We start from the raw sequence: 23,506 nt of genomic DNA, 5'->3' as shown, positions 1-23,506 counted from the left end.
CAGGAAAAATCTTTCACTGTTGATCAAAAGTCTACATTGCTAAGTCAAATAGATTTCATAATTCAACTACATATAGTTGGCTTTCAGATTCAGCTCTGTCTTACATGTTGTAGATGCAGTTTAAGTACTGGTGGCAGCAGTCCTCTCTGGATTTACACCCTCAAGCACCTTACAAAAATGGATTTGCAAAGGGAGCAGAAGCAGTATTATTTTTAACTAACCCTTTGGTTAAAGCAAAGATGTTCAGAGGTGACAAGTGATTTTTGCAATCCTGATACTTTGGAAGGAGCTCACTTTCAGAAAGCACCCACTTAAAGTGAAGTCACTTGTCCCTTTCGAAAATCTCGATCAAAAAGGACCTGGATTGGGTTGCTACTAGGGCTACACCAGTTTTTAGCCATTCAACATATCCAGTATCATGAAAATCAGGAAGATATAAGAAAGGGCTAATGGATCCTAGTTTCAATACTATTCATCTTCCTACAGAAAATACTGAACCAGTCTCTGGTCTTTCTGTTTTTTTTAAACTATGAGATAGATAATTGAGGAGTTACGTATGCTTTGTAGCGTGTTTGCTTCTAATCTAAGGGGTTAGTTTTCAAGTCTTATAATTGTAAGAGTGAAAGGGCCTTACATTTTTAAGTTAGTATAGTTTTCACAATTCTAATGTTTTATATGGAACGGCAGGTTGAGCTGCAGTAGTCAGTAGTATTTTTGGGTAGTTTTCCAGGACATTCCCAGCTCTCCTACATCCAAAGATAACAGGCAATAAGTGTCCAGCAGTAGGCAGACACTGAAAATGAGAATTGTCTGAACTCTAGATTTGTTAGTGGTTAGCAAACCCTGTATTCCACTCTCAGGAGAAACTATGAAGACGGTCCAAGCTAAAACTGAGTCCTGGTGACTCTTTTTCTTCCTGGTTAGATGGTCCTTAAGATACAGAATACTAGCAAGCGTATGACTTTTATGTCATGACATATTATAGTTTACATCTGTAGGTCACAGTCCTGCAGTTCTGCAAGCTTGAACATGGACCCTCAGATAAGCTCAGCCTCCCACTATTTGCAGGATTAGTGCCAAATTATTTAAACCGTGCTGATAAAAATTCACATGCATTTAAAAACAGTATTGCTACTACTCAGATTGAAATCGGTAGTTTATATAGTAACTCATCTTAAAACTGGAGCAAGCTACAAAATGAACATAAATCCTGCTTCCAGTGCAGTCAGTGAGTGATTGTGTTTTTACAGGGGATGGAGAAATGAGGAATTATTGATCCATTTCCTTACTTTTGAGGTTTGTTTGGTAAACAAGTAGAATCAGACCACCTAGTATACTTTTCCTTATGATTTGCCCCCATATCTCTCTTAAGCTAGTCTTGAAGGTTGAGCCTCTGTCTGCAGGTTCTGTTTCAGTCAGAAAACATGGAATACAGCATCAGTGATTTGTTCACTGCGTTTTCAAATGAAGACACAAATTCAGATTAGTTTTCATTTTGCTGTAGAAAAACTAAGACTATGGCTCTAATTCAGCTTTGTCTTCCAATTCTTCTATGTTGTAACAAGTATAACACAAGTTTGCATGCCCTACTGAACAAAAGGGAACAAAGAAATAGACTGAAGACCTAGTTTATTTTTTCAGGTTAGTAGCAGATATGAATGACAGTGCTTGGGCTGTCAGTAGCAAAAGGCTATTTCAATTATCAAACCCTTTCGTTGTCTGTTAGTAATAGCACAATACTCACTACACTGATAGCTTCTTAGCCAGAAATAAACAGTAAATGTAACTTAGAGCTTTTCACCCCCTTTCTGAAGACTTTTATTAAACCCGTAATTCGCACACTTAGCTATGTAATTCAAGCATTAGGAAGACAGTCCGGTTGGTTTAATTCCATTAATCCTATTGAAACCAAAAGGAACCGGGGTGAAGAGAGTGAGCAGCAATAAACCTGAGATTTACGGGTAAAAACCTCAGTGTCAAATCGTAGGTTGCAAATGTGCACTGATGTACATCAAGTGAATAATTCAGTAGTGCATGATCAGAGTTCAGAGCATAAACATTTGCCAAGAAGCCTGTTCACTGGCAGTTGAACATTAACAAGACTATGGTGCAGTAATTGCTTTTAAGCAGATCTCCTTGGCTGACCATGTATTTGCATTAGTATTTACCATTTATTTTTGGCAGTACCCAATTTGTGCAAAATATTACAAAAACACAGAAGGGGACATTGATCCCTGCCTTGTAACACTTCAGAGTGGAATGCAGAGGCAAACACTGAAATGAAATCATCAGCAGAATGTGGTTCCCAGGAGCAGGGGCATTGTTATCCTTTGTATTGATTTTGATTTAAGCTAATTTTATCTCCAGTTAAACTCATCCAGTCCATCATCAGGGATGGAACTTGTACAAATATTTATAATTATGTAAATATAATACCAAATAAATGTCAGCCCATTTGCTTTGCAAAACAAAATCTAAAAAAAAAATGAAAACACTTAAGAACAGAGGAAAAGTCCTAATGATTTTATCACTTTTAGGGGGGAAAACCTACAAAATTAAATGAAGCCCAGCTAATACCACATAGATTTCTAAGAACTTCATGAAAAGTGGAGCTCTTGCTCAGTTTTTTTCTTTGCCTTTAAAGCAGGTCGTATTTATTTGAAGAATACAGCTGATCGTCAGGTGCAATATACATGCATTACTGCAGTGGTACATTACGTTATGTATACACTCACACAGCAGCACCCTTAAATAAAATTAAAGCCCTCCCTTTATTTGCCCCAGTATACATTGTCCCACTAAGATTTACACCTCCGTTATTTAATCTCATGGTCCCAAGCCTGTTGACTGTTTGAATGTCTTTTGCCATCTCATGCCAGTCCTGAGGGAACTGGGAGGTAACAACATCATTAGTGTCTCTTCATAGGATTGTTTTATTCAATGTTAAAATGTGATTCTCTTTAAATTAAGATGAATTTATATGTTATTTCATTAATAGAAATTGTTTATCTTTACCTATCCTGCTTCCAAAACATTTATATATTAACAGACCACTGAAGTTTACCCTATTGCATTATTTTGTGTAAACAGTGTGCTGGAGGAAAATGAAGTGAGAACAATACCTGCTTTGTGAAACTGAAAAATAAAGTTTACTCTCCTTTTTGTATCTTCCAACCTCGGAGAGTGCTTGGTCTAACCCGTCAGTCGTTCCTTGGGGAGACTTCACAGAAACAAACTGGGTTACAGGCAGAGTGTGCAACCAGTAAACAGGGAAAACCCAAGGAAATGGGAGTGAGTGTGTACTCTTTTGTGAGGAGGTAGTTCTCACATGGCTCGCTTTGCCCCCGTACCTGATGATGACCTTGTAGCTTGTATTCCCACCCTTGTGGTACACAAAGTGAAGCAATTAAAGAGCAACAGATCCAAGGACACATGGAGTTCGTGGTGGAATTGAAATCCCAAAGTTTAGGCTAATCACCCTAACCTCTTAATTATCCTTTCTCAAATGATACTAGGTTGTTTCATCAACTAAAAGGCATTCTAGATTTAGAAATTGGGCAATAAAAGATGCCACATTGTTAACCTGTGTAGATTAATAGTTACATTGTATTACAGTTTTATGAAATAGTGACTTCAGAGTCACAGAGCAGAGTCCTTTATAATTGGGCTGTTCTCAGGTTTGACAGTTCTTTTCCACGCTATAAGAAGAGATTCAGCAATTTGGGAAATACTGTCTCAGTTTTATTTTTGTAGTATCTTTTGGTGCTGATCATCCCACTGAGATTTCAGTTAGAGAACCAGTCTCCTGGGTATCTTAGTTTTTACTGGCCAGGTAATGTTAGTTTTCTTTTAACTCTATTGAATTGGCTCATAGAGCTATTTGAAGCAGCAAAAAAATCTCAGATGGAAGTATTTAATTGCCATCCCCACTGCATACTTTAGAAAAAAAAAAAACAACAAACTATTTCACAACTAGATGTTCTGATTTCCAGCACAAGTTTAGCCCTCTGCATCTTTTTTATCATTTCATTTTAGTTTACTTGAAAAAGAGCAGGGTTACAAAATCAAAACAAACCAACCAACACAAATGTATATTTGCTGTCCATGGAGTTGTTGCCAGAGGTTAGATAAAAATAGCCAGCATGCTCTCCTATCTTGATCTTAAATAGCATTTTTTTTAATATGACGGAAAAATGTTAAAATGCACTTTAAAAATAATTCTTTGAAGTACAAAAGGGTTGTGATTCTTTTTTTTACTGTGTCTTTTTTAACAAGGATTTCTATTACTTGAATACTGATAAAGGCAGTTACGTGTATTACATTCGTAACTTTAGGTGTCACTGCAGACAGACCATGTCAACAATTGCCTTGGTTTTCCATCTGAATCAGCAGCCAGTGGAAAACAAGTGACCAGAGTAACTTTACAAGCATGAGAGAAACGAAGCCTGAGTAAGAGTCAGGGAAGATTTTCTATTTAGTCTGATTAAATGTGGTAGATTTAATCAATGCTTACTCAGTTCAGAGAAAATAATTTCCTTCCCAAAGGTAAAAGAAAGAATACACTACACAAATAGTTACGGGTTTTCCTGTTTGCGACTGCTGTCTATACTGCAGAAGAGTGGACTGCTAAACTAGTTAAAAATGTATGGTAACAGAATAGTTTAACAGTCGGGGAGCTGTTAAATTGGCATAAAGCTGTATTTAGAACCTATTCCTTCCATCATGAGGTAAAAGTAGTAAAAGTGTGTCTCTCCTCCAGGACACTATTTGAAAACCTTTAGAAGATCAGATACCATCCAAGATCATACATTGATAAAAATTAATTGAGGCTCCCTTTATCATTAACAAAGTCACTTTCCATGTTTCTTTTGCGAGATAATTTTAGACTTCAATTGAGTTATTTTCAATTCGATTATGCAACTGAACTGCTGACAGTGATTTCTACTTTCTTTCAGCCTCAAATTTAACAGAAAACTGAGGATTAATCTTCCTATCACAAAGCGCTGAAAGGCCATCAGATAGACTATAACTAGCAGGGTTTTGCACATGTGTAACTATCAATCTCCTGCTTCTGTGACAGTTACTTAATGTCTGTAACGTGTGTGTATATAATACACTGTACTCTGAAATCAGTCAAGTCCAGCTTTGCAATCATTCATCCGAGCAGGTATTGTAGGTCAGGGTAAGGTATTAGGTAGGAAGAGCAGCTTCTGTTCAAGCCACTTCTGTCTAAAGCTTACCCAGCCCATCCAAAATTTGCTATTACAGCTGAATTACTGTAAGTGAACTATGTTCATTTAGTCATAAACATAACATTTTAAAAAATCCTACATTTGTATCTTCTAATTTTAAAGCCTAGACCAGGATATTAAGAACAGTAGTCATGTACTTGAAGCTTTCCAAAGAACATACACCTTATCATTGACTACTCTGTAGGATTTAAACCTTAATTCCCCCATAAACTCATTCAGACTTCTTAAAGTGTGCACCATTCAGATGTCACAGCTAGCTAAAAGAATCCAAGTTTCTGTAGATTTCAGCTTAGAGAAAGTATCTTACATATGACCAAAACTGTGGCAAGCTAGCAGTTATGATTTCTAATTGTTCGATCAATACAAAACCCCTTATGACATAAAGATTATCATCATCAGATAAAAGCAGCAGAAAACATTAAATGGAAGACTGTGTTTCCTTAGAAATTGTCTTTTTAAGGCACCTGATAGACAATCTGTATGCTTCCAGAAGCCAGTCTCTTTTCAGCAGCAGCCTATTACACTGCACTGTCTGTAGAACACGCGATGATCAACACCTGTTTTTTCTGCAATAAACTCTATGAACAATATAGACTCGTATGAAGGCGTGAGGGAGTGGGTTTGGGTATGATCTAAAGTATTGTATGTGAAAACAACGGTATGAAAGACTGTCCTTTGAACACAGCATGCAAATTTGTCTTGACAATTTGAAGGTACTTCTAAAAAGTGAGTTAAGAGCTGAATTTTCAGCGACATTAAAGCTGCAGACAGATGCCTATCAATGTCTTCAAATAATCTAGTTACCATTGCAAAAAAGCACAAAACTTGTATGGAACTGGTTTTGCACTAAAGGGAAGTAGTTACCAGAAAAAAAAAATATATTCATGTGAAAGGCAGAGCATCCTGATTACTTTGTATTGTTCATGTTCTTTCCCTACTTCAATGCTGTCCATAAGTAAGCATTTTCCCCTTTATAAATGGTATTAAAATAAATTATTCTTAGCGTGACAAGTAGTTTGATACTTGACAAAATAAAATGCTATATACATTTTCTTAAGAGAGTGATAATATTGATGAGGAGAATAACTTTGCTAATACAGTTTGGTGGTGTAATATCAGGGATTCACCAGATAGATTTAAGTGTTGGGATGGTGCTACATACACATACCATTTCAAAACCAGGGGAAGCCCAGGGATGAGATAGACACTGTCCTGCTTGCCGGACATACAGTAGATACAGACATATACTGAGCAGGTGAATTTAGTTATTTGTAACAGTTTTTAAAGATTTCTATTTTATAAGTGTAAGGAGAAATGCTAAGATTTTTGACAGTCAGATACGCTCCGTGCTGTCAGCCAGCTTTTCCCTCTTTTGTGCCTCGCTCACTGATACCTGGCAGATAAACCCCACAACTCCAGAGACTAGACAGCATTCCAGTGAGCCTGGCTCACACGCCTGTTGGGGAGAAAATAAAAATCTCTAATTCATATTGAATTAATTCACTGCATTCCAAAATGATTTGAGGGGTTTGGATGATAACAGTGTTAAAATTATTCTGCATTTTCTAGGACAAATCTGTTGCTGTTTTTCAAGGTTTCTTGAAGAGATGCAGGCTGTGCATTTCTAATCATCAGTAACTACTTTGCTTTTAAACTTTCTTATCACCATACTGACTAGATCATTTGGAATGTGAGGAGAGAAGGGAGCAAGCTTGCATACTACAGTAATTTTTTTATACTTTACCTTCATCTATTTATGAATTTATTACAAAAAATATTTTTAAACATATGAAACCTGCTTTTTGTTGTGAATTTTAGCAAAGTAGTGGATACATCGTACTGTGTATTATTAAAAAGGTTTAATTAAAGTAAACATTTGGCAATTAATATCTTTTGTTGGTATTTATGCATGTTCCTTGCTGTGTTTTATTATCAGAAACAAAATCAAGTTTTAAGAAATTACGTAACCTATTCTACAGTGCTGTATGGTCTTCGACTTTTACACAAGATATGATCTAATGTACTCTTTATTAAACAAACAATGCTTAACTTTCTTCCTCTTACACTACATCTGCCCATCACTTACATAAATGCATGTAACAAAACATTATATTGTTTTAAGTTAGTAAGCTTTCCAACGTAACTGGCCAGAAGATTAAGAATGAAAACCAAAGTTCTCAGTGTTGGACTCAATGCTGGCAAATAACTTTTGCAGCACTTACAATTAAGTGTAAACAATATAGTTACAACTGTGCCTTCCCAAGGGAACATTTAGATCCTGGATTTTATTTAACTGCTGTAAATTAAACAAAGCAACACCCCTTTCTTTTTGCTTGCCTCTTTAATTCTAATGTCAGTGGATGAGGTAAGCAGGTTTTTAAAACCTGCATTTTTGATCGGCAGGAGCCAAATACTGAGTTACAAGTTCTGTATTCAGTCTGCTACTTCAGTAACAGCCTCAGATACAAAACCAGCAATCAGCTAAGTCAACCAAAGGTCTGGGCTAGTTCACATACTTTCAGCTGCCTGTGCAATTAGTGTAATTTAAAGCAATATATACGTACGCATTAATTTCAAATGTATTTGCACTTCACACAAAACCATATTAAATCATTACAAAGGTGGATGTCTTGGTGCCACTACATGCAGGTATTGTGCTTGGAGCTGCACTGCGAACAATTCTTGACTCAACTGAGATTCAGCCCTAGCTGTTGGGAACAAAAATAACTCACATTGGAAAGTCAAAGTTTATCACAATGTTTCCGTGAATCATTTTGTTAGTGTTACTCTGTTCCATCCATCACTGGATGGGACTAGATGATCTTTGGAGGTCCCTTCCAATCCCTAACATTCTGTGATTCTGTGATCACCTAGAAACATTTTTTGAACAAGAAAAAGCTGACAAAGAGCCGACACTGAAGTTCTGAAAATCCAGAGCTGAGAAAGCATGGCCATGGCACAATACCCATCCCTCTGAGTCCATCCACGGGTGGAACAAACCCCAGACGCTCCAGGGCCTTTCAGCTGCGCATCCTGTCCACAGTCTACAGAAACAACCTTCACTCTCTCACTTCCATGCCACAGTCGCTTATTTTCTCGCTGAAGAAAGCCCAAGCAATCTTAAGTTTTATAAAGCACATAAACCCTAAACACAAAGCAAAACTGGGGAGCAAATGTCTCTTCCCAAGCAGCTGGGAGAGGTTTCAAGTGCACAAAGCTCTGACTCATCTCCCAAACTCCTGGGGCACAATTTCCCAGTCCCTGACAGGAAAAAATTACCAAAGAGGGACCAAGTGTTTCATACTTGTTTGAAACCAAGAAAGAGTGAGAATGAGAGTAAGATAAAATTATGAACGCTCTCTCCAACTATTTTTTAAAGCATTTTGGCTTTTTGAGGGTCTGCCAAGCCCATATTACCACTTACCAAGCTGGGGTTCAGTGCATGGAGAACCTGAAATTCCCTGAGCCTTGGAGAACTACGTCAGGGCACCGGTTTTGCATTTTATTACTTCGATGATGTGGGGAAAAAAGGAGCCAGGAGAGGAGAGGATCGCGGTGCCCCGACCGCTTCCCGCACCGCCGCGCTGAGGGGCAGCCAAGATGGCGGAGAGCGCCCCGCGCGGCGGCGCGTGGGGGCTGCGCGGGAAACCCGCCCGCCCTCACCCTCCCCCGGACACAGCCACCGCGGCCTCCATCACAGGTGGTATCGATCCCTTCCCTTCCCAAACAAATTAATGTCTTACTGAGACGCCCCATACACAGGTGTTTAAGACAAGGGAGTTTCCATCCTCCCACCCACGGAGGTACTAAGGCGAGTTCCGGGGCTGGGGTAGCTTCCTAAGGGTGAAACGAGCTCCCACCTGCACAAGGATTGCACCAGGACTTTGCTGAACTAAATACCTTTGAGAAATGCTTGTGACTTGTACTTGTGCAGGTGAGGCTATCGAAAGGCTTTGAAGAACAGTTTATTTGTGTGAAAACCAAAGGTATTTACCTGTTTGTATCTGTTCACACTCATGGGAGATGGGCCTGGGCAACTGCATTTTTGAAGCTCTTCAGGAGGCAAACCACAGATATTTTCTCAGAGAACCAAACATTAATTTGGAGATTAACCTCACCTCCACCTGCTCTGCAGAGCAGCCACCAAGTAAGTACATCAGCTGGATTCCCACTGGATGAAGCCTAATGCACTGCAACAGAGGTCTGAAAATTGTACACCAGCTTTCAATACTACACTGACAGCCCGCGAGAAGATCCTTCAGGCTTAGTGAAAACATTCACTGTAGAGGATCTTTTTCAATATTCTCACCAGTAGTCGTCTGCCAATCCCACCGTGTTGCAGAGGCTACGTTTCATCTACTACTGCTGCTGAAATAATTTTAAGTTTAATTTGTCTAGATAATGATTCAATTACACCGTATCACAGCATATAATCACATTTGTGTTGCTGAAGAACGTAAGAGACAGCAACATCAGGAGGGTTGTCCCAGAAAAAAAAAATATCGGGCAGTTTATGGAAAGAAGTAAATGACTACAAAACTCTGTTAACAGATTATTGTGAAATACACCCATCTTTAAGACAAGCTGCCTGGATATGATCTTTTACTAAAAAAATTTGCAATTTGAAAAGATTATTCCATAACAAGTAGTATCAATATGTGTAGTAGGCTGATTTCACTAATGTACTACAAAATAATTATACAACAATCACACCCCTGCAACGCAGACATAGCCTGAATGGTCTAAAAACCTGTCTTCCTTTCAGTTAAAAACCAGCCTGATTAGCAGCCAAACAGTATTTTTTTCTACCTATGCATTATAAGTTAATGTTTCCATGAGGGATGAAGTTTAAAAAGTATATACACAGTTCCTTCACGAACCTTTTCAAGTGTTCATGCATATTCTGGGGAAAAAAAAAGAAGAAACAAATTGAACATTTTCTGTTCTGCACAAACTTTCACATTTTTATTCCTTGCTTCACTGACCACCTGAAGCAGCTTCCGGTAATACTTGAAGAGCTCTGCAACACGCTTCAGTATTGAAACAACGCAACTTCAGTCACCCTGACCTTTTACAAAACTACAACCTTTACTTAGCAAGATTTGGCAGACTTTGCAAATCACTGGCGTATTACAGAAAAGTGCTAAAGAAATAGGCATTTATGTGTTTATTGTAGCAATTAAAAAAGGCAAGAATGTGCTGCTGTAACACCTTCCCAGTGAAGAAACAGGAAATACACTGTTTAGGGCAGTGTCCCTAAACTGGATCCAGCAAGATATGTTGAAAGCTACTTATGAAACATTACGAGTGAATGAATCAACAATCTTGATAGTAGAGAGGGGGATTACCATGGTTTGCCAACGGAGAAAACCCAACAGAAAGATGTGCCTTCGTAGCAGCAGTGTTCTCTTGGTGATGTGAGTTTTCAGATTTTGATTTCAGGATAATAAACAGTGAAGAAGTTGGCCAGGAAATCATTTCACTTCATGCCGCCATCTGTCTATCGATGCTTTTAAGCTAGCGCTCTGCTAGTTCTGCAAGAACCTGGGAAAACTGATGACCCACAGACTGTTGTTTGTACAATTTCTAATTGGAAAAAAAAAAAAAAACAAACCAAAACCAAACCACAAAAACCTGACTAGCCCCCAAAGTGATGTTGGGTGACATTTCTGTGTAAGTTGTTTTTAAACACACTTAATTGGCTTATGTTTTTCAAGCTTATGTCACAAGTACACCGTAGACTGTGTTATAACAAATTAACACAAAAATATTTTCAAAGACATCTTTTGGATGGAAACGTTTAAAGGTATTTTACAAAAATAACATAAAATAAATCACTTTTTTTTTTTAAATGAACAGCTGTAAAATCCATGAACCAAACAACATACAACACTGACACAAAATGAAATATATTACACTAAAGGCTGGTTAATTACCACAGTGGTATGAAGCTTCAAGTAAATCATTAGGCACTTTTTGCCCAAACAGTAGTCACTCATTCAGTGGAAAAGTCCAACAGACAGAAATGCCTGAAAGACAATTGATAAAGCTTTCTAAGATTCTAAACTCCTCAGAAAAGTGCAGATAAAAAGACAAACAGGCCAGGTATTATGCCACACAGGACACTCACTGTTAGCCTGACTGTGTTCAGATTAGTTGGAGTTCCAAAACTGGTGTTAACAAGTCAGCCTTCTCCATCTTACCTGGGCATTTCTACTAAGGCTTTACGTGTTAGTAGAGCGAAGCAATGGCAGCTCCAGGCACATGGGAAAACAGACAAAAAGAAAGGCTGCAGGGTTCCGTGTGAGCACGTTAAAGCAGCAGAACACACTTGAACTTGGCCCTAATTTGAAAGGGCACTCGTTGCTTGCAGGATATGAAGCAGAAATACACGTTGTGCTCCGTACCAGCCAATCTGCAATGGTGTGAATGATCCCAGCACCCCCATCAGGTATCCTCAAGATCCCTGATACCTAGAAGCTAAATCTTCCAGCAAACAAAAGAACATCCTGTCATGTGGGAATTTAAGTACCAGTAACACGCATAAGCTATTATGAAAAATTGCAATTAAAATACCTAACATAATTAATAGAAGTACACTAAAGGGCAACTAAATACAGAAATAACATGTTTCAAAATACTTTAAAAAGCATTATTGATACTTACTATACTTATACTAAGTATATTAATATACTTAGGTATATTATTAATAAGTATCCTTAATATAAGACTGTATTAGTTTAAAAGTGAAACACGTTAGAAAGCAGCAGTTTGTGGCATGATTTTAAAGCACAGTTTGTTTTTTGCAAAGAAAAGTATAGCACTGAGTAGTCCTTAAGAAGTCATGTCATCTCAATTAGCTGCAAAGTTCTCCAGCTGGAAGACCAGGTCTACAGCAGCATCAACATCTGGTACAATATGATCTGGTTCTACTAAACCAGGATCAAATCTAAAATCTCTATGCCCATGGAACACCGTTTCGGTTATGCTCTCCCTGGTATCCAAGGGTACCTCTGTGTGAGGGTTGTAAACCCCAGTACAAACAAGGACAGACCTACAGTGGGCAGCAGCTGCAGACGCTAATTCATTCTCCCAACTGTTGTCTATTTCATCATCCTGGGAGAGAGCAGCAGATCCTCTGCCACCAGCCACTTTGGCCTGAATCCGTGATTTGGAACCTTTCCTGGAGTCCTCCTCAAGGTAGCGATTGTAAAGGTTAGCACCGTAGACATCAGTCATGACATTATCTCTGGAAACAGAAGAAAGTTTAGTCAGCAGTGCAATTTTAGTTGCCACATTTCAACTGTATGAAAGACATTTTTATGTTTCAATTTAACAGTTTGTTTTAGACTTCACATAACTTTATGCAGAAGTACGCAGAGAAGAACAACTCCAATCCTACAGCTATTTTATGACACCATTTTCATTAAGCATGACAAATGATGAAAGTGAGTAACTCTCCATATTGAGACTGCAGACTGGGGCAGGGGGAAGGGAAACCAGGGATAGGTATTAGCAGTCCCTGAATGAGCTGCTTGTATTTCCAAACACCTTGGAGACTCTGGAACAGTCTTTAATACAATACAGCTTTATCTTTTTCCATGAAAAGGATTCTGTGTTGTGACAGCACACACAGTAGCATATGATCAACCTTAACAACCTCAGAAATAAATTCTAGATCTACATTCTCTAATGTAGATCATCTGCTCAAAGCTTTCTGGTGTTATACCAGCAAACCTAACAAAAAACACCCATGCAAATCCTTTTTGTTAGATTTACACAGTCTATTACAGAAATTTAACAATAAAAATTTAAAATTGGGAGAAATCTTAGTTGCGTATAAACCACTTTTTGTGCTTCTACAGAAATTACATATAGAAAGAGCAAAGTTATTATTAATTTTCAAGATCAGAAACAGCGAGGCTCGAAAACATTACAAAGTACACCATAGCACCAAGAACATTAGGTGGTCCCAATGGTATGAGAAACAAAGTAGTAAGAGTTGTGTATTTTTCACTGCTGGTATTTATGTTGCGAGTAACTTCCTGATGAACTCGTTAGACTCGTGATGCCCTACCCGACAGCATAAAGCGTTTGAATAGGCTGCTTCCACTGCTGTCCTGCCGCCTGAGCCCTGATGAGGTATTCTGCGTACTGGTAGGTCAGTTTACTGGGTTTGCCCATTAAGACCTCGTACTTCAGATCTTTGCCAGTGATCTTCTTGTAAATGTTTTCCAAACAAACCATGAATGTTCCGTGCCCAAACCTACACAGATATAAAGACAAATCAAAGTACACATTAAAAAAAAAGGCTTTTTTATTTCATGATCTTTTAGGAATAAATCATATCCTCTAACTATCAAATTTCCCTCCATTTGCATGCGACATTTCCACAGCTATTTCACTGAAAATTAAGTGCTGACTAACTGAACAATAAAGACCACAATAAAAACACGTTATTGGGAGAGCACAACAGACTTATCTATTTTTAAAATGTAGCAATGGTTTGTGTTAGTGTTACTTGCATTTAAGTAGACACCCTAGTTACAAAAGTGATGCTTCTTGAAACATGCCTAGCCTGGGATGTACTCTCTGCAGCCACCTAAGAGAACCAGCTCAATTAACAAAGAGGAGAAACAGAAGAGGAAAGTTAGAATCAGACAGAAGGAAAATCAATCTCTCCTTAAACACAAGAGGATACAAAACCCACTTGTAATATGGAAACAAAAACACCTTCACGGGTTTCTCTAAGAAACTAGATGCAAAGGAGGATCAAGGAACAAACTATAATTTTACAGCATGCTTTTGATAACTCCCTCAGGGTTTTTTGATCAGTGTGGAAACAGTGATGATGATGATGATTAACCAAGCCAGTAAATGAGTAATTTAGAAGATGTAATCTCATGATATTAAAAAAAAAGCAGTTTTACGTCATTACTGAAGTCAGGGTGTGGGATTAGGGATGAACTAATACATATCACTTAAGAAATAGGGAATTAACAGAAACACCCTAAGAAGAATCAAAAGCTGCTATACAACAATCCTATATACAATAAATGACACATACTACTTAAGAAGAGCTGCCAGGTAACTTCTAATGCACATAACTAGTGCATCTGCTCCAACCAGGTACCTATAGCCTAAAAAACCCAAACAACCAATTTAATGAGCATTAGCAGCCAGCAGAGATATATGAGGCGCACTAATAAATTAAGTCTCTAGTGGCCCAGAAATCAAAACAGTCTTTTAAGGAAAAAAGCTACAAAGAAGGAAGCAGCCGTAGCACTTTCAAATGTGGTACAGAATTAGCCTTCCTGAATTCTGAGTTAACCCTTTATTCCTTCTCTCTGCTCTGTATTTGTATTATGAAATACCAATAAATAAACATAAAATTATTTCCAGTAATCATTAGCAACAGCTCAAACCAGCTTAGTCATGGCATTATATTCCAATAGTGAAGGTAACGACACTGACAGATGCAACCTTGTCATACTGTCAAACTCAAAGGAAAAAAACCAAACTTTACACTGGATCTTTCCCAAAGGACACAACTGAAACTGCGTATCTCATTCACTGCAGACATATCAGCTGCCTTACTCTAGCCTGAAACTATCACACATGTCTTTTGCCAACACGTTAATTAGAGATGGTCTTTGCATCCAAGTACGGATATCTGACAAGATCTTCGACCCAAGATCAAGGCAGCCATCAAGTCAGAATAACAACAATTTCTGTTTCGGTGTATGTTCAATTTCAGACTGGGGGGAAGGGAGGGGAAACAAAACTATAAAAGAACTACCTTCTATTGAGAACAAAATCAAACCAAACCACCATCAGAGATCACACCACCTTGTTCTGTGCGTTCTACTTGTTTTTTCTTATGTCCCTTAAAGCACTCACTGTATTGTCCTCAGCTCAAGAACACTCACTGCTTTCAACTAGCAATTCTTTACCCTACCAGAAACTCTAGAGTAGAAAAGAGAAATATCAAAGAGGGACCTAATGAAATGAAACAATGGCCTTGATAATTTTTTCATTTTTTCTTTTGAACTGAGACTCCGAGGCCCTCCGGCAAAAACCTGTCTCTCCCCACTCTTCTGGGAGTGGGGAAACAAAAAGGTTTAGGGCTTAAAAGCAGTTTTTATCTTGAGTAACTGATTTCCTGAATGCACTAATGTAGACAGTAATAAGGCAGCATTTGCTGAAAGTGCATTGCTTTAGAGACGTTGTATTCAAGGCTGAGACCTACTGCGAAGCTATAGCAAGCGTTCTGTATAAAGTATTGACTCTGAGTTTTACTGCATAAACAAGGAAACCCCAAATATATCACGATATACACAGGTGTTGTAATTGCACTTACCTTGGAGACTGTGCTTCAGCTGCCCACATCAGATCCATGTTACAAGCAAGTACAGGAATGTGAGGGTAACTTTCGTGGTGATACGGATTTCCAGGATAGCCACTCGTCAGCAAAACATCTATTATCAACTGGAGGTTGGTTTCCCATCTGACTGGCTCCCCAAACAAAACAACAGCTATGAGAACAAGAATTACAAAATACTGTTACGGCATTAGTTAACAGGGCACCAAACCTCTGACACCAAAACTTGGTCTAAAGAGACTGAACAAGTAATCTCAGAAGTAACAAGAGCCCACTGCAAAATCTACAGGTTTAAGAGATATTTTTTAATTGGCTAAATTTCTCCATAGCACCACAAAATATTAACTTCTAAATTGTATTTCTAAGTCTTCCATACCTTTGTGAATTCTATCTTTACATACAGTACTTAAATAATCCAGAGATGTTATTTTGTTCATCTTAAAACAAAACTTGAATTTTCAGACATTTTTCTGGTCTCCAGCAATAACCTGACATGGGTTTTTTTAAATCCTACAGTCCAGTTTCTACTTTCCTGTACTTCAGCTGAGACGAGGGTGAATATGGTTATGCTGAAACAAGATGCTTCTCCTGCTACAACTCTGAAGTGACTAGCCTGACTACTGCATGAACAACACCAATTATTTCTGAACACATGTCAATTCATTCCTCATTTTTGAAAGGAAGGCACAACAGCCTGTTAAAGGAAGATGAAAAGGAAAGCAGACCTCACCTACCTTCTGAAACTTCAAAAACACGTGGCTGAAAACTGCCCACGTTACAAAAATAGCTTTATCATACGTGATACATTCCAAATTAACGACAGATGTCATTAACAAGGAAATTTTAGAATTGCCTCAGCCAACATTCTGCAGTGCCCAGCAATCTAAAAATAATTTCTAATGATAAAGAAAAGCACAATAAAGATATTTCATCTATTAACGTATAGTTGCAAGTTAAGAGAAGATAACTGACCCTCAATCTTGGGAAGCTCCACAGCAGAGGGGTACTGCAATAAGAAAAAAGTAAACGTTTTCTACAAGATTAAACATCTACTACTATGTTTAACAGAATAAATTCACGTATAGCTCCCACAGTTCCTTCTGAAACACGGACAGGAAACACACTCTCCTTTTTGGTATATACCTGACAGCAGTTTACTTAGAAACTTGTATTTCAATTCTGAAGTTAATCTTGTGGCAAATGGACAGCAGGCAAGTCAGTGTGTTCTGCATTCGCCAGCCTCCGACATCTATTTAGATTCCTCTGGCAAGCTATAAAGCTTCAGTGGTTTAATTTACTTGTGTATGAAATATGGATGTTCATTTTTCCACAGGACTGAGAGGCCTCTAGTATTAACACGACATTGGAAAAGTAGTTTTTGAAATGTATTTCTTTAACATTGCTAAGAAAGAAAAACACATTGTATAACACATAATATATTTGCTAAACAAATAAAGGGTTTGCACTCATGATTTATGCCCTGTGGTGACAAATACATTAACAGTTTCTTGAACTCCTACATCTGCACGGTTGAGAAGCGAGGCAAAAGGTGACATAACCGAGTGATGGATTCTATGAACCACAAAGAATTTCTTGACAAACGCACTCTATATACTGACCTTGAACATGTACAATACACACATGCATTTACCATGTATGTATTCACCTCTTTTTGAAACTCTGCACAATTCAGTTGCAACCAGACTGTACATACTGTTAGTATTTAAATATATTTAAATAATGGCATAAACAAGAAAGAGAGTCCTTTAGAGAAAAATTAGCTATCTGCAAAGCATTAATTTACAATCAAAGCAACCTCACAGCCTAGAAACAATACCAACACAATCCCATACTGAAGGAAAAAGCTTATTTTACCTTCCACACATCTGAAGAAGCTAGTAAGCTTTCCCAGACAGATGCTGAATTAGGTATCTGTACAAAGTTATACGTTTTCCCACAACAGTAAGTTACAAAATCAAAGATGATGTGAAAGAATTACCACTGACAGAAAAAAGTCTATACAGTTGTTCTTGAAAATGCTGTAATAGAACAAATAAAGGAGCACAAAAGCAAAGTCTAAATACAATGTAAGAACAGCATTAGCTCGGTAGTTTAAATATTGACCCCTATTATAGAACGTCATCTAATGAGCAAACAAAGAATTTGAAACCAAAAATACTCACTCACCAGAAGGTTAGATCTTCTGTCATGGTCAACTACATCTAGCAAAGGATATTTCTCCCGCAATGTTTCAATTGTAATAGGTTGACAGAAACCAAGGCTGGCAAAACACCAGTTAAGGACACAGAATTGCTTATATTAAAAGATTTTTAAAATCAGTAATTCAATTTTAACAATTGTAATATATGCAGTTTGTCTGGTAAAGCAAATTATTTAGGAATGAAAGCAACATATCAAAGACTGACTTCTTCTGTGAGATAAACAGATGATCATCCCATTATTTATAAATGGCAGACCCGTGTGTCTGAAATCTTGAGAGAGAAATCATACATAAATCTTGCTCAAAATATGAGATGAAAAGCAAGAAGCCACTCTGCACCTGCAATACTCCAAGGTCATCTTTATACAAGCACAAAAAGTTTACCTGGCAGCAAGACAACATCTTGTGTAATTATTATAGGAAAGAAATATGAGCTAGTTGAGGAAAAGTGCTTTCCTTAGGCCGTTACAGCTGCAAAGGTATTGCCAGGTAAACAAACACCGCAAAGCTCAGTCTCTTGCAAAACGGTGGACTGACCAGTCAGGTTTAATTATGCTCTACAGGTAATTAAGATAAATACCGAAACACATCAAAAAAGGAAAGGACCAAAAGGGAAAAAAATCATCTGATTTGCATAGTAGTGCTCTGAAATGCTGATATATCCCATTAATTTAAACTTAGTTAACAATAGGCAATCAAACTCAAACTGCTCATTTGTGTAAAAAGCAGTTGTGACACTAAGGCAATTTCTTACAATGCAAATGAAAACAAGAGCTATTTAAATATATCAGTCATACAAACTAAGCCAGCTGATTTTGTATTGGAATTAACACCACAGGCCACTTGTAAAGTTATTTTAAAATAAGATTATCCTGTATGAAAATGCTATTAACAGAAATATTCCGTATTCAGCCGTGTAATATACTTTTCTCTTAGCCATGCCTAACAAATACAGACAGTTAACTGGCATGTTCCTTCACTAACTTTTGCTCATCTTTGTATTTGAAATAAAGCTTATACTTAAAAGTTGCACATACATTTTTTACAATTTATTATTTACACCAACTTTAATTAAAATCCCAATAAAGGAAAAAGTGCAGAAAGGAGTTACTGGAAGCACGAGCAAATATTATGCAAACATTAAGGTCATTAAATTACAGCTTGAAGCTTTGATACCACCATTATATCAACATAATTCAAGTTCTTTTTGGCAGTTAGTATAGAAGCAATGAAATATTTTCAAGTATAGTTCTACTCTAGATGTTGGCTACAAAACGAATGTGACCTGGCCTGGCCACATGCTTACAGGCAGATCTTGAGCCACTGAGCTAAAAGTCAGACGTGATCAGTAACAGCTAGAATGCCACCCTCTCATCCTCAGGAGAGCACAAACCCTTTCTGCTACAGTGTCATTTACATACAAGTCAAAAAAATAATTCTTTCTCCTATTTCCTTCCCCATTAAAAACAGATAGAACTAAGCGAAGCAAATATCAACACCCCAACCATTTTCAAAACGTAAATTTGACATCATAGTAAGAACTACCATTGCTTACTACTCCATCTGTAGTGTGGAAATATTTGGTCTTACACTTGATGCACAGGATCTCCTGAACTTTGATTAAGGAAAAACTCGACTAAGGAAAACACTTAAACAGAAAGTTTGGGGTTTTTTAAAAGATACTCTTGAGCAATATCAAGAAGTGGTCCTTGTCCAGATACAAGAACACATTTTTCATGGTAACGTTTGAACATCCGCAGAGGACTGTGTGACATCATCACTTGATCTTGTGAAATCTGTTTGGGATTTAAAGACAAAAGGAGTCTGTTGTTTCTCAGGTAAGTTATTTATATGTAGATTTAATTAAGAGGTGTGACAAATTCTATGAATTACAAAACAATCATACACATCTACCTAAACCCCTACCATATCGTTTTCTCCTAGGTTTCAGAGATGACTTATTGATAATACGCCAGAAAGAAATACATTACTGACAAATTGTCATACATACCCCATTCAGCTGCCAGAATTACTCTATTCAACATGAACACAAGGTTTTCTCTCCTGATTTTACAGAATCACCAAATTCATTTAGAAAACAAATAGGGAAGAAGAATCAGAACTGCCCTAGTTCCAGTCGTGGTACCTTTGTAGACTGCAGCATTGATTTAATTGTATCAGAAAAACTTTATCTTTTAGTTTACTTACCCCATTCCTTCAATAGGTATAAAAACAGTAACACGATTATCCTGGAAGGACGCTATTATGAATCGCTATTTATCTCCTTTACGGATCTAAAAAAAACCCCAAATAATTGAGATCTTTTTCCCACGACACAGGATTTTATCAATACAGAGATGCCCACGTCCGCCAGCCCTTACTGAAACGAGAGGCACTGCAGAACTGACTTTATGGCTTTCTCTTGGTAACGCTCAAACACAGCCTCCAGCAACGGAGCAGTCCAACTGCCTGCAGCACCCACAAATCAGGGGGGAATAAAGTTTTACTGCTTGTATCAAAAAGAAGCAGGAAGCTCCCGTCTTACACATCATGACAGGAGACATTCAGCGTGCTAGAGCAGAGTTTCATGTTACTGGCGCACACACTTTTTTACTCAGAAGGAGACTGCAAGATTTATTCCCACAACAATAACGTTGCAAAGAAATACCATTACCATTAGATTTACCATTGGAAAATCAGTCCCTTTACCAATGGAAATACCATTAGCTTTGGACAGTACTTTTTATGTTTATAATACCTCCAGCAAAGCATTTCTGAGGGCTTAAGGGAAAAACAAAACTGATTTAACTGAACAGCATTTAATGGAAGAGAATACATTTGACACATTCACCATAAGTAAATAACTAAATAAATAAGATTTAAGCTACTCACTGAAACTCCCAGTAGGTGAGACAACTCATCAGCTTTTTTTTGGCGAAGGCAATTCCCTGCATTGGTGACAAATATTACAGGCACCGAGAATTGTCCCTGAGAATTAACTAGCTTCTGAAAGGCTGTTTTTGCAGCAGGAATTGGAGTCCTTCCTCGTACCAGTACACCATCGATGTCAAAAAGAAAACCAAAGGACGGCAGTGTGTTGAGCTGTAAGAAGGAATTGAAAAGGAAGTACATTAGTTAATGCCCTTACTTATGCCTGTTTGATAAAACTTAGAAGAGCTAAAACCCAGTGGAAACAGAGGCCTCCACGGACAAGGAATGGAGAATTTCAATGTGCCTTGTAGACGTATTCATACACTACAACTCCTTATGCATCCAGCCTCATGAGTTCTGCCTTGCTTCCTGAGTAGTTCCAGAACGTTTCAGAAGACTGGGACAAATTGAGTTAAACTGATAAAAAGAGGTACAAAATACACGCTGCTGTGCCAAGGAGTCACGCTTTTGATTGATTTCACCCCACTCTATTTCACAGGTGATTTCAATACTAACAAAATAAACTACTAACAAAATAAACAAAAGTGAATTTTTCAGCAACAGGTAGTTCTTGTATGCAAAATACTTGGCTCCTCCCTTACAAGATGTTTAGATACTAGAACTGTCCCTGCTGTCACCTGTACTTTTCCATTCCACAGCAGGTTCGACTACAGCCAGCTATCTGTTGTGCTCCTTATGCATCGCTTCAGTTGATTCTTAGTTTTATATACGGCAAACTAACGCCTGTTGTTAAAGTCAGCACCTCCTTAAACAACAATGCTCTTTGAGTTACTAAAATTTATCTCGTTGCCTGCCTTTGAAGAAGCAAAGAACTGGACTTCACGAGCCCAGAAAAGGAGAGCGAGGCTAACTGGGGTAAGAAAGACGGGCTAGGTGATAAGCCAAGGGAGTGGAGGCAGAGAGGACTGTCGAGCAATGAAACCATTTCTAAATCGGGTTGAAAAAGGACGGGCCAAAAAGGGTCTATAATCTGAACTTCATTTCTCTCCCAAGCCTAAAATGGAATCAAGGACTCTTGGGTTTTATGATCCTCTCTGTCATCGTTTGATGAAAAAGGAGTGAGAGCTTAAGCGCTGAGACCAAGCATGACGGAGAGGAAAAGACTCCAGCCGAGGGAGGTGGGACAGCCTTTGCTGTTCAAGCTGTCTCGGGGCACACGCTGACAGCAATCCAGCCCCGCTTTTCCCACGCAGAGAGAAGGGCATCTTGCCTATTTAAGCAGCACTTTGTTCCTTGTCAATTATTCAGCTGCTCCGTGTTTCCTGCAGCTGGGTACAGCACAGACACAGACACTGCCACCACCACGGACAAGGTGATGTCGCTGCAGACACGCTCCTTGACACGCTGGCTCTCGCTCCTGCCTTTTCTAAACTCATGACACACAGACGACATTTGAAAACCCAGGAGTTAGAGCACATTCCCCGACAGAGCCCAAGTTAATAAAGTCAACACTTCCAATGCACTGCAATAATACTGATTTTAATTAGGCAGTTGGGTTTTGTTCAGTTTTACACGCAAGCGCTCCCCCCGAAGCCCTCTCCTTTCTCTCCTATATACTCATCAGCCTCTATTTAAAAACAAAACCCTCCAACCATTGTCTCCAAGTCGTCTGCAACAGTTTCGCAAGTGCTACTGCAGAAATAACCCACCTGCTGCACCAGAGACACCGCAGGCTTGCTAATAAGTTATCTCAGGCTTTGTAAATTGGCATGTGAAATTACTCAAGCGATATTGTAACCGTTTTGTAGTAAACACAGTTCTTGACGTTAATTTTGCTGTCTGTAAATAACGTAGATTACAAATGCGAATTTTTCAGTGAGCAACACTGTAGCAAAAAAAAGTCTTTCGCTAAGAATACAGAGAAAAAGAGCACTAAGGAGGGAGTTCAGCGTGTATCCAGCAGGGAAACAACGGCACGAACAGCTCTTTTTTACCTCTTTGACCACAAAGAAACACTCTCCTCCCGACCGAGCTCTGCACCAACAAAGGAGACGGGACAAAGCCCCGCGCTCCCGGGCGCGATCGCAGCCACTTTCCGCCGTTCCTCTTTCGCGACACCGCGCAGCAAAAGCCGCCCTGGGCACACGGACGGGACGGAGCCGATCCCTCCGGGCAGGGAGAGCCCCCGGGAGCGGGAGCCGCCGCTCCACCGGGGCAGCCCGGGCCCGCGCCCCCGCGGCCGCCCCTCAGCCCGGCGGGCGGCCCGGCCGTGCCCCGCCGCGCGCCCGCGCCCCGCCGAGCCCGTTTCGGTTTCGCCCCGGCTCGCCTCGCACGCCCTGAAGCTCCCGGCGCCGCCCCGGTCCTGCCCGCTCCCCCGGCCGCTCGCTCACCTCGCTGCCGCCGCCCCCCCCAGCCGCCGGCGCGCCGCCGAGCCCGCTGAGCGCCGGCAGCCGGGGCCGGGGCGGCCGTGCCGCGGCGCCGGCCTTGAGGAGAGCGCGGAGCGGCGGCAGCAGCGCCCGCCGCATCCCGGCCGCGGGGGCGAGCGGCGGCGGCGCCCCGCGCCCCGGCAGGCGCCGGCCCGGCTGCGGCGCGGCCCGGCCCGGCCCGGCTGCGGCCCGCCCCAGCGGCGGAGGCCGCGCCCCTGCCCGCCCTGCGCTATGACCTCACCCACCGGCGCCAAACGCGCGTCACGGGCCGTGACGTCAGAAACCACCACAGCTCCCCCCGGCCCCGGAGCGGGCGGGCGGCAGCGCACAGCCC

General features: G+C 39.6%; 1 protein-coding gene across 4 annotated transcripts; it reads right to left on the bottom strand.

Annotated features, from left to right (window-relative positions):
- Window positions 1-10,188: 10,188 nt before the first annotated feature.
- On the bottom strand, window positions 10,189-23,271 carry LOC137674495 (haloacid dehalogenase-like hydrolase domain-containing 5). 4 transcript variants are annotated; one of them, XR_011049821.1, is made up of 10 exons: window positions 23,137-23,271; window positions 20,747-20,956; window positions 19,538-19,650; window positions 17,821-17,914; window positions 16,606-16,639; window positions 15,613-15,787; window positions 13,330-13,518; window positions 12,311-12,501; window positions 11,660-11,738; window positions 10,189-11,281 (listed from the first exon to the last, which is right to left on the bottom strand). XR_011049821.1 is itself a non-coding variant. In XM_068419890.1 (9 exons), the coding sequence occupies exons 1-9, from the start codon at window positions 23,269-23,271 to the stop codon at window positions 11,726-11,728; spliced, it is 1,158 nt and encodes a 385-aa protein (XP_068275991.1). In that variant the 3' UTR covers window positions 10,189-11,725. The 4 variants fall into 4 exon arrangements, 3 of the variants coding, with proteins under 3 accessions (XP_068275991.1, XP_068275990.1, XP_068275989.1); XM_068419890.1 differs by having other exon boundaries at window positions 10,189-11,738; window positions 12,307-12,501; XM_068419889.1 differs by having other exon boundaries at window positions 10,189-11,738.
- Window positions 23,272-23,506: the final 235 nt, after the last annotated feature.

Source organism: Nyctibius grandis, chromosome 29 (assembly GCF_013368605.1).
Source record: "Nyctibius grandis isolate bNycGra1 chromosome 29, bNycGra1.pri, whole genome shotgun sequence".
In the NCBI taxonomy this organism is placed as follows: Eukaryota; Metazoa; Chordata; class Aves; order Nyctibiiformes; family Nyctibiidae; genus Nyctibius; species Nyctibius grandis.
The sequence above is the reverse complement of the archived record's forward strand: the minus strand, read 5'-3'. Positions and strand labels throughout refer to the sequence as shown.